At 41.7% G+C, this 14,338-nt stretch overlaps 1 protein-coding gene across 2 annotated transcripts in view; it reads left to right on the forward strand.

The window, feature by feature from the left end:
* The window catches only part of LOC129721132 (phosphoserine phosphatase), a 25,804-nt gene continuing 11,466 nt past the window's right edge, over nt 1–14,338 (forward strand). The window contains exon 1 of one of the 2 annotated variants that reach the window (XM_055673313.1): nt 1–359. In XM_055673313.1, coding sequence (XP_055529288.1) covers nt 259–359 — 101 coding nt within the window. In that variant the 5' untranslated portion in view covers nt 1–258. Of the gene's footprint in view, nt 360–1,813; nt 2,481–14,338 lie in introns of those variants that run through there. The other variant, XM_055673314.1, reaches the window with a different exon arrangement.

The following is a 14,338-nucleotide window of genomic DNA, read 5'->3' on the forward strand; positions in this document are numbered from 1 at the left end:
TGTGTTCAGCAATTGGTCATTTACTTTTTACGACGACTTTCTAGTTGATATCGGATATCTACTGTGTTGCTTTTGTTATTCTGCGCTCAGTCACTTGGTGATCGCGGTACAGTGTGAACATATACGATCGCGGGGACGGTTTGAGGGTTCGTTATCGGTTGAAATCGAACTGAATGTATTATTTACCTGATCGGTAGACCAGACAAAGCAAAGTACAAAAGCGGCGATCGAGTGCGCGTGTGCTTTCGTGTTAGGTGAATGCTTCAGCAAAGCGGCCATTATCTTCGGTTTGTTATCAGTAGCTTTAACAAATCGCGTTATCATCAGTGTGGTCAGTTTCATTGCGGAGATCTGAGACGGTAAGTAAGAAAGAAGAGGAGCGCACATGCGACGGGGTTGTGTGTATTTGTGATGGGTAAGGTTCAAACAAACAGTAAACTTCTGATCGCGAAATCACCCCCCTCGAACATACGCCGCCGCGTGACAGTGCAATGTCTATCTGTCGGGTCGATTAAGTCATTCGAACGCGTTTCATTCTAGCCAGCGGATGACGGAAGTTTTATTGAGCTTTTGAGTGGGTAGGGAAAAAAGTAGTGTCCAGTCACTAGGCAAAACCATGTGAGAATAATCGTTGCTTTTAAACAATCTGTCTTCCAGGGGGCAAGGTAAATCTTCCATCGTTTATCAGCCGGCGAAGTGATGCAATGTTAAAAGCTCTTTCGTGATGTTTTTTTTTCAAGTTGGGTCCTTTAAGTGTTATGAGTGCTTTTTCAAGATGTGTTTCTTTAACTTTAAGTGCCACATCAGCAAGGGGCTTATGCAAGCGATTCCAGAATAAAATTCATTTTAAAATTTTCTGTTTTTTATCATGAGTTTCCAGTAAAAAAATTGAATATATGAGAAAAAAGAGAGTGAGAAAAAATAACCCGTACACAATTGGACATGTACGACTGTTTATGAAAGGCCAAAATGCTTAAAACGAAATATTTTTCTAGTTTCATTTTGTCTCATTAAGTTTTGAATATTTCTCTAGACAACGAAGAGTGCTCAAAATTATCTGACAGTTACTGAGGAAATCGAGTGTTTACGGATTGAAGACCTAGGCTCCCTGTGTTTCGAACAAAACTTCAAAGCGTGGTGCTGTTTACCCTAGTTCTCGACCAATCAATCAAACAGCTGTGCCTTGATTAGTGTAGATTGGCGTCAGTTTCTATTGCCTACTATGGCCAATAAAACTAATCACTTGGGAAAATACTCTCACACTAATGCACACTAATGCAAACCGGCGATGGTTACTCGTACTGTATGACCTAGATCTTGTAGCTAAACCCACTTTTAAGTGGGCAATTTTCTCGACAAACAACATCATTATCTGCGCCTGACGAGAAGTTCAAAGACCTACCCGTTGACAGCCGCTTTCAATGAGTTGCGAACAAAGTGGAATTCCAATTCGGTTTATTCGCGTTGAAAGAGATTTCGAAGGCTGTTCGCACCTACGTGAACTCTCGTATGTAATTGTCAAAATGTGCGTGATGACAAAAGCAAAAATATTTCCTTCTTTCTTTTTCGCACGCAGAAACCAAACAAATACCAGCAACACCGTCAACGCCAATTGGTCGTCAAGCCAGTTTCACGACATCGCAGTACACACCCTCCAAGTGCTATCATCATCAACAACAAAAACAACAATATCAATGTTCCACTGTTCCCGAGTAGACACGGTTTAGCTCCCTCGTCACGGTCAATTATTTTTGTTCAGAGTCAATCTGCGTGCGCATGATGCAATTGATTCACTCGAGGCACGCGGCGAATCTCCCACCGTTGTTGTCGTCGTCGTTAGCAGGAAGAACAGACGCAGCACGAGCCTGTTTTCGAAAACAAAACTTGCGATACTTTTCTCGTGCTGCCTTGAATGACCATCATGCGTCTCTAGTGTCGAACGAAGGGCCTACTTAGGTTATAGTTGTGATGCCGATAGTGAAATAGAGCGGACGACGACGACGACTGCGTCTACGTAGTCGACTGTACCCCAGCTCAAGTGTGTTTTTGTTCCATCACTGCACTGATTGCGCGGCTTTCAAAGAGCAAAATATTTGTTCAATTGAGCTTCAACATCATCATCACCGATCGGCAGCGTGAGAGACGATCGACTCGTTTGGTTCCCTTTTCCCTTCCCGTTTCACAAGTGACCACGCCTGTGCATGGTCCGAGCTGTTATCAGGACCACGGGCAGGCCATACTGAAATAAAGAGCGGTCCCAATCGAAGGCTGCGATCAGTCGTTTGCTATAATTTCACCAATGAGGTCGTTTGCTTAGGTGTTTTAGGGATTTGTTTGTCCAATATTCTATTGTGTGTAAAAGTGAAACGTGGTAAAAAAGTGAAACGTACCAGTTTTGAGAGAAGAGTGTTTTCTGTCTACAAACTGAACAATTGCTGTGTTAAAAGTGTAGTAATAAAGCAACGTTGAAAAATGAATCGGTGAGTTTCGATCGACAATTGATGGATAATGGAAATAAAAGTTGCACAGTGGAAGTTTCCTATTATGAATGCAAAATAGTAGTGATAATTCTATACTTCGACTGCTGTCTCATGATGTATTGTTTTGTACAGTCACAGCTGAGCTGTGCACTCAACTTAGGTTTCATGGTACAATCTCACTATTATTATACTGTTATTTCAAGTGCCGTCGCTGAGAGTACCTTTCATGAACAAAGCACGTTTTTCGCTTCGATAATCCCTTCGAAGCACGTCTGCCTGGCAACCGAATAACAAATTATCGCCATCACGTATATAGTAACCGTAGTAACCTGATCTGAACGTTTCTTATAGATTACCGCGAGATGTAGAACAAAGTGTAACGGTTTGTTACGAAAGAAGGCGTAAGGAAGAAGCTTTTTTTTTGGTTTGAGAAGATGGAGACAGAGCATAGCACTTGACGAGTCCTGTTTGGTAAATTCTCCCTTATTAGGTTGATAAATATCAATTTCGAGGTTCGAACTGAAAATTCTCTGGTCACTTTTGCTAACAAAATTTTGACAAATTTGCTTAGAACAAATAATACTAATTGTGCTGTGCTCCCCCAGAATGCTAACGCTATATTTTCACTAGTCTGACAAGTGGATTTCTGGAACAAGTTTAAACCGTCAAAACTGATGTCAGTCGTATATGCGTCGGATTTTACAGATTAGTATTGTGATCGTGATCAATAATGAAATAGATATTGATTTAGACTTAATTTTTACTGTCTTGTATTTTTTTACGCTGGACTAAAAATGCGCAATCGAAACAAACATTTTTTATGAAAATCTCGAATCGATTTTTAGTGTTCTTCAATGAAATATTTTCAAGAAAGAAAAAAATAATAAAAAAATTGTCGGTTTTTTTTTCTTCATCTATAGTTTATTTGACACGGCACAAATACAATTCAATGTTTAACGGCGCCAATTATATCTGGTAGCTTACTTTCTAAAGTATCTTAATAACTAAAAGCAAATTTTTTATCCTCGCTGCCGACTACGAGCTGAAACTAAATCTAACTTAAAGCTAGAATATTTTGCATTAAAAGCACAGGTTTGCTGTTTGATGGTTTTCATTGCCATAGGTAAGCAGCATATTAAATTTGTTCCGCTGCTGGGCCAAGATATTACGGACTGGCATATTGGTTTTTTTCCATCGGGCCTTGAGAGTATCGTGCGGGTCTGATTGCTGTTTCGGATCCGGGGTCTTAACGTGTTCTTGTCGTTTGGTTGGATGTAGGCGGAAGGGGATAGGACTAAACTGGGGCGTGGATGGATTTCAGGAAAACGTATATAAGGGACATGTAGGATAGGTCACGGCTCGCCAAGACATCACGAACAGGAACAGCCAGCTGCCTACCTTCGGCCCGCAGGGAAGCTATTAATCTAGACCTGGCGTCACGGTGTACAGGGCATGACCAAACAACGTGCTCTATGTCGTGATAACCTTCACCACAGGCACAGATACCACTCTCCCCGAGCCCAACACGACGGAGATGCGCGTCAAATCTAAAGTGATTGGACATAAGCCGGGACATCACGCAAATGAAATCCCGACCTACATCCAACCCCTTGAACCACGGGTTCGTCGATACCTTGGGGATTATGGAATGTAACCACCTTCCCAGTTCCCCCTTGGTCCAAGAATTTTGCCAACTGATGATCGTATTCTGACGTACAAATGCGAAAAATTCATTAAAGGCAATTGGTCTTACATAAATATCACCGTTTGTTGCGCCCACCTTAGCCAAAGAGTCCGCTTTCTCATTGCCCGGTATCGAGCAGTGAGAAGGGACCCACGCTAAGGTAATCTGAGTAGATTTTTCGGATAAAGCACTCAGATGTGCCCGTATTTTCCCCAGGAAATACGGAGAGTGCTTAACATCTTTCATCGATCGGAGAGCCTCAATGGAACTGAGACTGTCCGTAAAGATGAAATAATGGTCCGCATTTTTTCGATAATCCCTAGGGTGTACTGAATTGCAGCTAATTCTGCGACGTAAACAGAAGCAGGATTATCGAGCTTATGGGAGACGGTTAAATTGTTATTGAAGATACCGAAGCCAGTGGACCCATCAAGAAGTGATCCGTCAGTGTAGTACATATTGTCGCAGTTGATGTTTCGATATTTATTGGAAAAAATTTTAGGGATCTGCTGCACGCGTAAATGATCCGGGATTCCACGAGTTTCTTCTATCATGGATGTATCGAAAAACACAGTAGAATCAGAAGTATTTGATAAGTCGACACGATTTGGAATATTCGAAGAAGGGTTAATATTTTGGGACATGTGATTGAAATACAATGTCATAAAACGGGTTTGAGAAATAAATTCGATTAACCTTTCAAAATTTTCAATCACGGGACGGTTCAAGACCTCACATTTAATTAGAATACGAGAAGACAGGCTCCAGAAGCGGTTTTTCAATGGTAGTACTCCAGCTAAGATCTCCAAACTCATCGTATGGGTCGACTGCATGCAACCCAAGGCGATACGCAAACAACGATATTGTATTCGCTCCAGTTTGATCAAATGTGTGTTTGCTGCGGAGCGGAAGCAGAAACACCCGTACTCAATAACAGACAGTATCGTTGTTTGGTAAAGCCTTATAAGGTCTCCTGGGTGGGCTCCCCACCATTGTCCGGTTATTGTACGAAGAAAATTCACTCTTTGTTGACATTTTTTCATCAGATACCTCACGTGACAACCCCAGGTGCTTTTCGAGTCGAACCAGACACCAAGATATTTGTGTACCAAAACCTGAGAAATCGTTTTACCCAATAATTGTGTTTGAAGCTGAGCAGGTTCATGCTTCCTAGAAAAAACTACTATCTCAGTCTTCTCCAGAGAGAATTCGATACCTAGCTGTAAAGCCCAAGCAGACAAATTGTCCAAGGTATCTTGCAATGGTCCTTGCAAATCCGCAGCTTTGGCTCCTGTAACAGAGATTACACTGTCGTCTGCAAGTTGTCTTATCGTGCATGAATTTGCCAGACATTCGTCGATGTCATTTACATAAAAGTTGTAAAGAAGGGGGCTTAAACATGAGCCCTGGGGAAGACCCATGTAGCTAATGCGAAAAGTTGCCAAATCGCCGTGCGTAAAATGCATGTGCTTTTCGGACAACAAATTGTGCAAAAAATTGTTCAAAATTGGAGAAAATCCTTGTCGGTGAAGTTTACCCGAAAGAATGTCAATAGAAACGGAATCAAAAGCCCCCTTAATGTCCAAGAACGCAGACGCCATTTGTTCTTTGCGACCATACGCCAGCTGAATATCTGTTGAAAGCAGCGCAAGACAATCATTCGTCCCTTTGGCACGGCGGAAGCCAAATTGAGTATCTGATAGTAGACCATTTGATTCGCCCCAATGGTCTAAACGACGGAGTATCATTTTTTCCATCAATTTCCGGATACAGGATAGCATTGCAATCGGCCTATAAGAGTTGTGATCAGAAGCTGGTTTCCCTGGTTTTTGGATGGCGATCACCTTCACTTGCCTCCAATCCTGCGGTACAATGTTTTGCTCCAGGAACTTATTGAACAAGTTCAACAAGCGCCTCTTGGCATTGCCGGGTAGATTCTTCAACAAGTTGAATTTGATTCTATCTAAACCAGGCGCGTTATTGTTACAGGACAGGAGGGCAACTGAAAATTCTGCCATCGTAAAAGGTGATTCTATCGCGTCGTGGCCCGGAGACGCATCGCGAACAATATTTTGCTCAGGAACAGAGTCCGGACATACTTTCCTGGCAAAATCAAATATCCACCGACTTGAAGACTCCTCGGTTTCGTTGACCGTTACGCGATTCCGCATTCTTCGGGCTGTGTTCCAAAGAGTGCTCATCGATGTCTCCCTCGACGTCTCGTTCACGAACCGACGCCAAAATCCGCGTTTCTTTGCTTTAGCCAAGCTTTTAAGCTTGGTATCAAGCTCCGAATACCGTAAATAGTCGCCAGGTATACCTCCCTTCTGATAGGCCAAAAACGCGTCGGATCTTTGCGTGTAGACATCGGAGCACTCTTGGTCCCACCACGGAGTGGGAGGCCGTTCTTTGATCGTTACGCCGGGATATTTCTTCGTTTGGGCTTGCAACGCGGCGTCGAGAATCAAGCCCGCGAGGAGGTTGTATTCTTCAAGTGGTGGATGATGTTGAATCGACTCGACCGCTTTTGAAATCATTTCCTCGTATAACTTCCAATCGACATTCCGTGTGAGGTCATACGGAATGTCAATTGGTCGCATGCGAGTCGACCCGTTATTAATTGAAATAAGAATAGGCAAATGGTCGCTACCGTGAGGATCAAGGATTACCTTCCATGTGCAATCCAACCGTAGCGACGTCGAACATAAGGATAGATCCAAAGCGCTTGGGCGCGCTGGAGGTTTCGGGATACGTGTCATTTCACCGTTGTTTAAAATAGTCATGTCGAAGTCATCGCAAAGGTTATAGATTCAAGAGGAGCGGTTATCATTGTATGCGGAACCCCAAGCCACACCATGAGAGTTGAAGTCTCCCAAAATCAAACGTGGCGAGGGAAGAAGTTCTATTAAATCAAAGAGCAGCCGTTGCCCAACCTGTGCTCTGGGAGGAATGTATATTGAGGCAATACAAAGCTCTTTACCTTGTATTGTCATTTGACATGCGACAGCTTCGATGCCTGGAATCGAGGGGAGGTTAATACGATAGAAAGAATAGCACTTTTTAATCCCTAAAAGTACTCCTCCATATGGAGTGTCTCGATCAAGGCGAATAATATTAAAATCATGGAAGTTGAGATCAATATTTGAAGTAAGCCAAGTTTCACAAAGGGAAAATGCATCGCATTTGTTTTTATTTATCAAAACTTTAAACGAATCAATTTTTGGTAAAATACTTCTACAATTCCACTGTAAGACAGAGATAGAATCCTTCATATACGCAGTTGAATTAGGCATCGAAGGATACAATCGCTGCAAGGAGGGGCCATTGGGCAGTCAACTGCTTCAAAAATGATCTAACTGTTGGGAGGAATGCTGTAAGAAAAATTTTAATTGGATCGGGTATATTGAAATTTTCAAAAATCCAGTCTACAATGTCAGAAAATTTCACTAATCCAGAGTTTGTTTCATCAACTGGATGTGCAAAAGGAACAACTGGGGTTTTAGATGTTCCTGGCAGTGCTGGGAACTCCTTCTGGGACTTTAAATTTGCAAGCCCAGGCGGAGTTTGCTTCGGTTTTTCCGCAGCACTGTTTGGTTTGTTCGTACTTTTCATTACACTTTGGGAAATCTTAGGACCTTTACGGGGAAGTTTAGGAGAAGAAACATTTTTCCTCTTCCTAGACTCCCCAGGATTGGCATAAGATGTTCCCGCTGATGAATCGTCAGAATCGGTTTCATCGGAGGGCAACAGATCAAAGGGGTTCGATGTTATGGTAGAAGTGGTCACGGTCTTCTTCAGCATCTCAGCGTAAGAACGCTTTGAACGCTCCTTAAGTGACCGCTTGATTTTATCTCTGCGCTGCATGTACACCGGGCATGTGGAGAGCTCATGCTGGTTTTCCCCACAGTGAATACATTTTTCAGTATTAACACTGCAAGAATCTTCCGCATGAGTCTCCCCACACTTGCTACATCGTGCCTTATTGCAGCAGTAGGCGACTGTGTGGCCTAACTGCTTGCAATTGGTGCAATTCATAACACGGGGTACATACAATCGCACAGGCAGACGAACCCGGTCGATCGAGACGTGGCTAGGGAGTGCAGATCCGGCAAACGTAACGCGAAACGAGTCTGACGGAGTGTAAACTTTTTTACCGCCGACGAGAGACATGGACCGCAATTGCTTACAATCCAAAATCTTCGCCTGTGTTTCGGTATTTTTGAAGCAACCGGTTGCGCTTTTTAGGATACACTCGACAGACAGACTCGAATCGGTTATGACACCGTCGATCTCCACGTCTCGTGCGGGTATGTAAACGCGATACTCGCGTGTGAAGAGCTCAGAGCAAGCGATAGCATTGGCCTGTGCCAGATCACTGACCACGACACGGAGCTTGTTAGGTCGGACCTTGGAAATTTCGGCCACGGCCTTGTACCCCTTCGTCAGGTCTTTAGAAATTTGCAGTATGTTTAATCGCTTTGAATTCACTCCTGCCTTTGGACGAAAAAAAACAGTATAGCTGCCCTGTTGAGATCCGTCCGGGTAAAGCCTGGGGCGAGGGGGACTGGAGAATGAACAGGGGAGGGAGTAACAGAAGGGTCAGGGTCAGGGGGGTTCGGGGATGGTGGCACGGGAGGCGAGGGATCTATATCCATCGCGCTAAATGTAGCGCACTAGCGCTGACAAGAACACGTACCTCTTTACTTCTTCCTTCCAGCAGTGGTTGTCCGATCGTTCGAAGCTGCACCCAAAGCAGCCAGCAGCACCAGTACAGCAGCACCAATACAGCCACCAGCAGTGAGCCGGGTGTGAGATCACTCAGCACAGCGACACGGACTCGACTGTCAACTGATGGCCTGGAATAATACACTCTTTTGTTTGGCTATTCGTACACACGGACCGGATTGTAATAGAACGACCACTTTGCACGTCCGTTTCTGTCGAGTGTTCGACGCGGAATGGAAAATTGTCGGTTGTTGACTATGTTCTTCGGAGCAACTTTGCATGCTTTGTTTCTCCAAAACAATCACGAGTTACTTATTAAAAGACAGAATTTTTCTCCCATTCTAGTTTTTGTTTTGTACAAAACTCAGTACTGGGAATATTCACTGTCATGATGTTCAAAAGCAGCGGTTTTCAGCTTTCTCTATATTGATAGTCATACCACCCATGCGAACCTTGATATTCATGATACCAAACAACCGATGAATACCGACCGGATCAAACTCAACGTTCGTGTTTATATTTTGATCGTCAAAAATGAAAATCATTTTAAAATAGTGAAAATCAGAACTACCTCACTCGACAATTGGTCGGCGTGTGACCAGAAGGAGCCAAGCGTCGTATTCTTCAAAATTGAATTAATAACACCAGTTGATATGCAAACTGATACCCTTTGTTTCATAAAAGAATGGAATCATTCGAACCGTTCATAGGCGTGTTGTAATTATACTGTACCGTACGGTGACAGCAACTTTTCACGCTTGAAAATCACCGAAACTTCTCTGAATACCATTTATGATACCTTTGATATTCATTCCACTGTTCTGTCATTGAGTATGATAAATAAAGTTCATGCATCGTCGCAGTGAGCGTTGGTTACTGAGTTGCATCAGAAAATAAATGTGCTGACACTGAGAACAATTCAATTCACTACTCGTGAATAAACATTGATAACACAGTTTTTTTGCATGATTTTTTCATGTATTTTGATGCAAAACAAATTCCCCTGAGTTTGAACACATTTCACCTTAAAGGGCAACAGTGGTGTCATTTTGAATTTTTGAGAAATCGGAAACTTTCGATGTTTTTTTCGACGCCATTTTGTTTTAAAGCCAAACATCAAATTTCTAAGAGTTTGTCCACATATTAGCATTTTTCTACCCATCTTAAAAAAAACAAATCCTAAATCGGACGAAAAGTGAGCTCAAAACGGTGATTATACGAAAACGTTTTTGGCATGGTTTTAGTATATTTCACAAAGCGAAATAATATCGAGTACGTATGAGCATTAATGGTAATGCGCTAATATGCGCTAAAAGTGGTAGTTGAAATATGTCTCATATTGAGGAAAAAAGTCTGATGAATCGATGTCAGCAACATGTCAATTTCACCCCAATTCCCCTACAATACTAAAATAGGTTTATCTCGACGTTATATTAACTAATTTGAAATCTGTTTATTGTAATATCAAGAGTGTAAGCGAAACTCAAAGATACAACAACAATTTGTCTTTACATGATCCTCCCCCTTTCGCGTGGAGGGGGTTTCAACTTAATAGAAATGTTCAAACAATTCAACAGGAACATTGCCTGTGTGGTGCAATAATGATTCTGGGGTTCTTAATGGAAATGGAAATAATTGTAAACGACGCCCTATTCGTCAGCTGCAAACAGTACATCACGTCGGATCAACATGGTTTTTACCCGAAACGCTCGATAACGACTAATTCTCTTCGACTTGCTTGCGAAACATGAGAAACGGTGCTCAAATAGATGCAATATACATCGATCTGAAAGCGGCGTTCGATCGAGTAGACCACAGGATACTTTTAGCTAAACTTGGAAAACTAGGAGTTTCATCTGCTCTCGTGCAATGGTATGGTTCCTACTTGATGAATCGAACACTCTGTGTGAGTTTTCTGCGCAGTTCACGAATGTCTCTGGAGTCCCGCAAGGTAGCAACCTAGGACCGCTACTCTTCATGATATCAATGATATTTCTCTGTTACTTCCGGAAGGTTGCCGTAAATTGTACGCCGAAAAGGTTAAACTCTTTAAAGTCGTGAGATGTTATGCGGACTGCGTTGAGCTTCAGCAACTGGTGGATATTTTCAGCCTATGGTGTTTTAAAAACCTTTTTTCTGTAAGCATTCAAAAATGTAGTGTCATCTCCTTCCTTCGGACAAGGAAGCCAATTTTATTCGATTACACTATGTCGGGTCAGCCTTTATCTAGAGTGACACAAATTCGAGACCTAGGAGTTATTTTGGATACTGCGCTATCTTTCAAACTGCACTAAAAGGAAATCATCGCTAAAGCTAATCGACAACTCGGATTCATGTTTAAGATAGCCAACGAGTTCCGTGATCCGTTTTGTCTCAGATCGCTATATTTCTCTCTAGTGCGGTCTATCTTAGAATTCTGCTCCGTTGTATGGTGTCCATTCCACAACACCTGGATTGCCAGAATTGAATCCGTGCAACGTAAATTTGTACGATCTGCGCTAAGATTCCTCCCTTGGCGCAATCCCTCAAATCTGCCAGCCTACACTGATCGCTATCGACTTTTAGGAATGAAAACTCTTGAGCAGAGACGATTCGAGGCGCAAACTGCATTCATTGGTAAAGTTGTTCTAAATGAAATCGATGCTCCGGAAATCCTGGATATATATGCCCCCGAACGATCTCTCAGACCTAGATCCCTGTTGAACCTGCCTCAACGCAACGCACAATATGGGCAATTTGACCCAATACGCTTCATGTCGGCCAGCTTTAACACAGCAGCAGATGCGTTCGAATTAAACATAACTGGTACTGCAGTACGGACGTTGCATTTAGAGGAAAAAATACAACTTGGACGAGTTAGAGTTTTGCCTCAACCGTTTTGGGATGTGCCGTGCAATCATCTAAAGACGTTAAAACTTTCCTGTTCTATTCACTTTTTTTTTATTAAGCTGCAAGATCCACTCTTCGAGCAGAATAGGTGTGATCCAGGCTTTTGAGTTGGCTTCATTCTGAATTGGTAATGACTTCATTCTCCTGAAACAGCGGAACTTTCGACCCTTTCCGAGCACTAGAGTAGTAATGGCAACTTGTCAGTACCATCTGCATTTTCTGCACAGAGAACTTTAAATCTTTGTTTGTAATGTTTTCTGCCATGACATGCTACAGAACGTTTTATCTGGGAGTATATAATAATTTCGTACGGCTCATAACCCTTCAGCAGCTAGTAAGATGTTAGTCATCCAGTTCTCAACCATCGTAGAATCTACGGCAGCGCTCTCTGCGCATATTTTTTTGAATGATATATTGTGCCGCTTCAAAAATGTGTACAGCCAATCATTATTATCCTCGAAGCAAGTTTTTCTGCTAGCTATCGAGTCTTTTCCTGTATGGTTTTGTTTCACGAAAATCAGCAGGTTATTTTTTGCCATTTTTCACGGGTTTTCAGGATCATTGCAACTGTAGGGACATGGAATTTCTCCGCTATTTCTGTCACATTTGCACGACTAGAAGAATCAAACTTTTCGATTATCTTGATCCTTCGGGCAATAGTCAACACATTCAGTTTCCTTCGATCATTTTTCTCCATCTTTAAAACGGATAGTTTAATTTATTGTTTGACATCATTTTTCACGTCTTCCGAACTTGAAACATAAGAACGATATCGACTCATAGAAATCAAACAATGAGTATAGTTACCGAGCGGGACCATCGATCAAAGGAGGCATCGAATAGGGGAAATATCCACTATATAGGGCGGGTTTATATGGGAAAGATTCGAACACACGACAACTGGTGTGTTATCGTTCCTCAAGACCAGCTAGGAAGAAACGGTAACGGTCAGCCCAATCAGTTTGGCTAACTGTTCCAGTTTACTACACTGCAATGCTGCCGGTACCCGTATAACTGTCCCATACTGATTTTGGTCACTTTTGAGTTATCATCGGGAATCGACTTAATTGTTATCATATTTTCTGGAAAAAAATTAAAATTGATACTTTTGTATGGAAAAACATAGAAAAAATATCAAGTTGTTTTTGTCTCATATTGAAAGTACCCGCATTATCGTCACACTGCATAATGGTACAAACTGCTAACATATAATTTTGCTCCAGATTTGTGTTTATCGGATTATTTTAGGCATATAGAAGTATGTCATTTAATTACCGAGACTAATGTTGTTTTACTGTAGTACAATCTACGTTACCGATGATACTGCCGGTTGCTGGTTGAATTTATATGTGATGGGACAAAATATGCGAGTACTTTTGAAATGTTTCCGCATATTTTGTCCCATTTTGTCTTTTTTTCAAGTTATATAACGTAAAACCAATTCCATCCATGGTTTTTTGGTCTCAACGATAAACTTGTGGTGCCATGAAACTGTTATGGTCATTGATTCTGGATGTAACTGCTGTAAATCCGAAAATTCACGGATAATATTAAATCGCCGTTATCTCGACATGTTGTTTTTCATTATGGGACAGTTATCCGGGTACCGGCAGAATGGTTTTGTCATAACTCGAGGTCTAGTCTTCAGACGGGTAGTAGATATACTTTATTTCTTGCTTCTCCATCAATTTCCTTGTGAAATAAGACTTCGTCTCTGTGCTTCATCTTCCTAACTAGCTTCTGGTGCTTATTACGGGAGTCACTTCACCGTGAAATATATTTCACTCTCACGCTCTCTTCACTTTTTTAGACCTATTCCCGATTCCACCTCAAGTGAGGTGACAAAAATCACCTACGTGTAGTGAGATTGACAGTGAAGTGAAATTGAGAATAGGACAAGTGAAATGAGATTGTTTCCCAGCTCAAAAATCTCTAAGTCCCAGAAAGTCGTTTTTTTAGATAACACCAAATCTTGACCTGTTCTGCATTTCTGAAGCAGGTATTAGACGACGCGAATATTGAAAAATAGCAAATATTTGCTTCGTCTAATACCTGCTTAAGACATTCGGCATAAAAAAAATGTTTTTTTCGAGATCGAAAATTTCCTAAGCTAGTTTGCATTTTTTTCATTGGGCAAAAAAATGAAAATTTGACCGCTTTAAGGCACGGATCAAATTCTGATTCGTTTCGTTACTGAAGAATAAATCCAATATTTACCATTAGATCACAAATCAATCAACTTTAGAACTTATGGCATCTTCGTGGAATCATTTCACTGTTCAAAATGGTCGTGAAATAATTCCACGCGAAACGTCGCTTTTTCCGTTCTCACTTCACTGATATGACACTCATAATAACCCAGATTCCGCGGCAGATTTCACTTTGCGACGTTTTTTTCACTTACGTGAGTCCCGTCATAGAATTTTGTTCACTTCATTCTGATTTCACCGTGAAGTGACTCTCGTAATAAGCACTTCTGTCTTTTCAAAATCTTCAGGAAACTTGGGTTGTCTTCGTGGATGATAACTTTTTACTTATAATTTAGCTGGAAATACTGTTC

The sequence above is a fragment of the Wyeomyia smithii genome, chromosome 2 (genome assembly GCF_029784165.1).
Source record: "Wyeomyia smithii strain HCP4-BCI-WySm-NY-G18 chromosome 2, ASM2978416v1, whole genome shotgun sequence".
Classification (NCBI taxonomy): Eukaryota; Metazoa; Arthropoda; class Insecta; order Diptera; family Culicidae; genus Wyeomyia; species Wyeomyia smithii.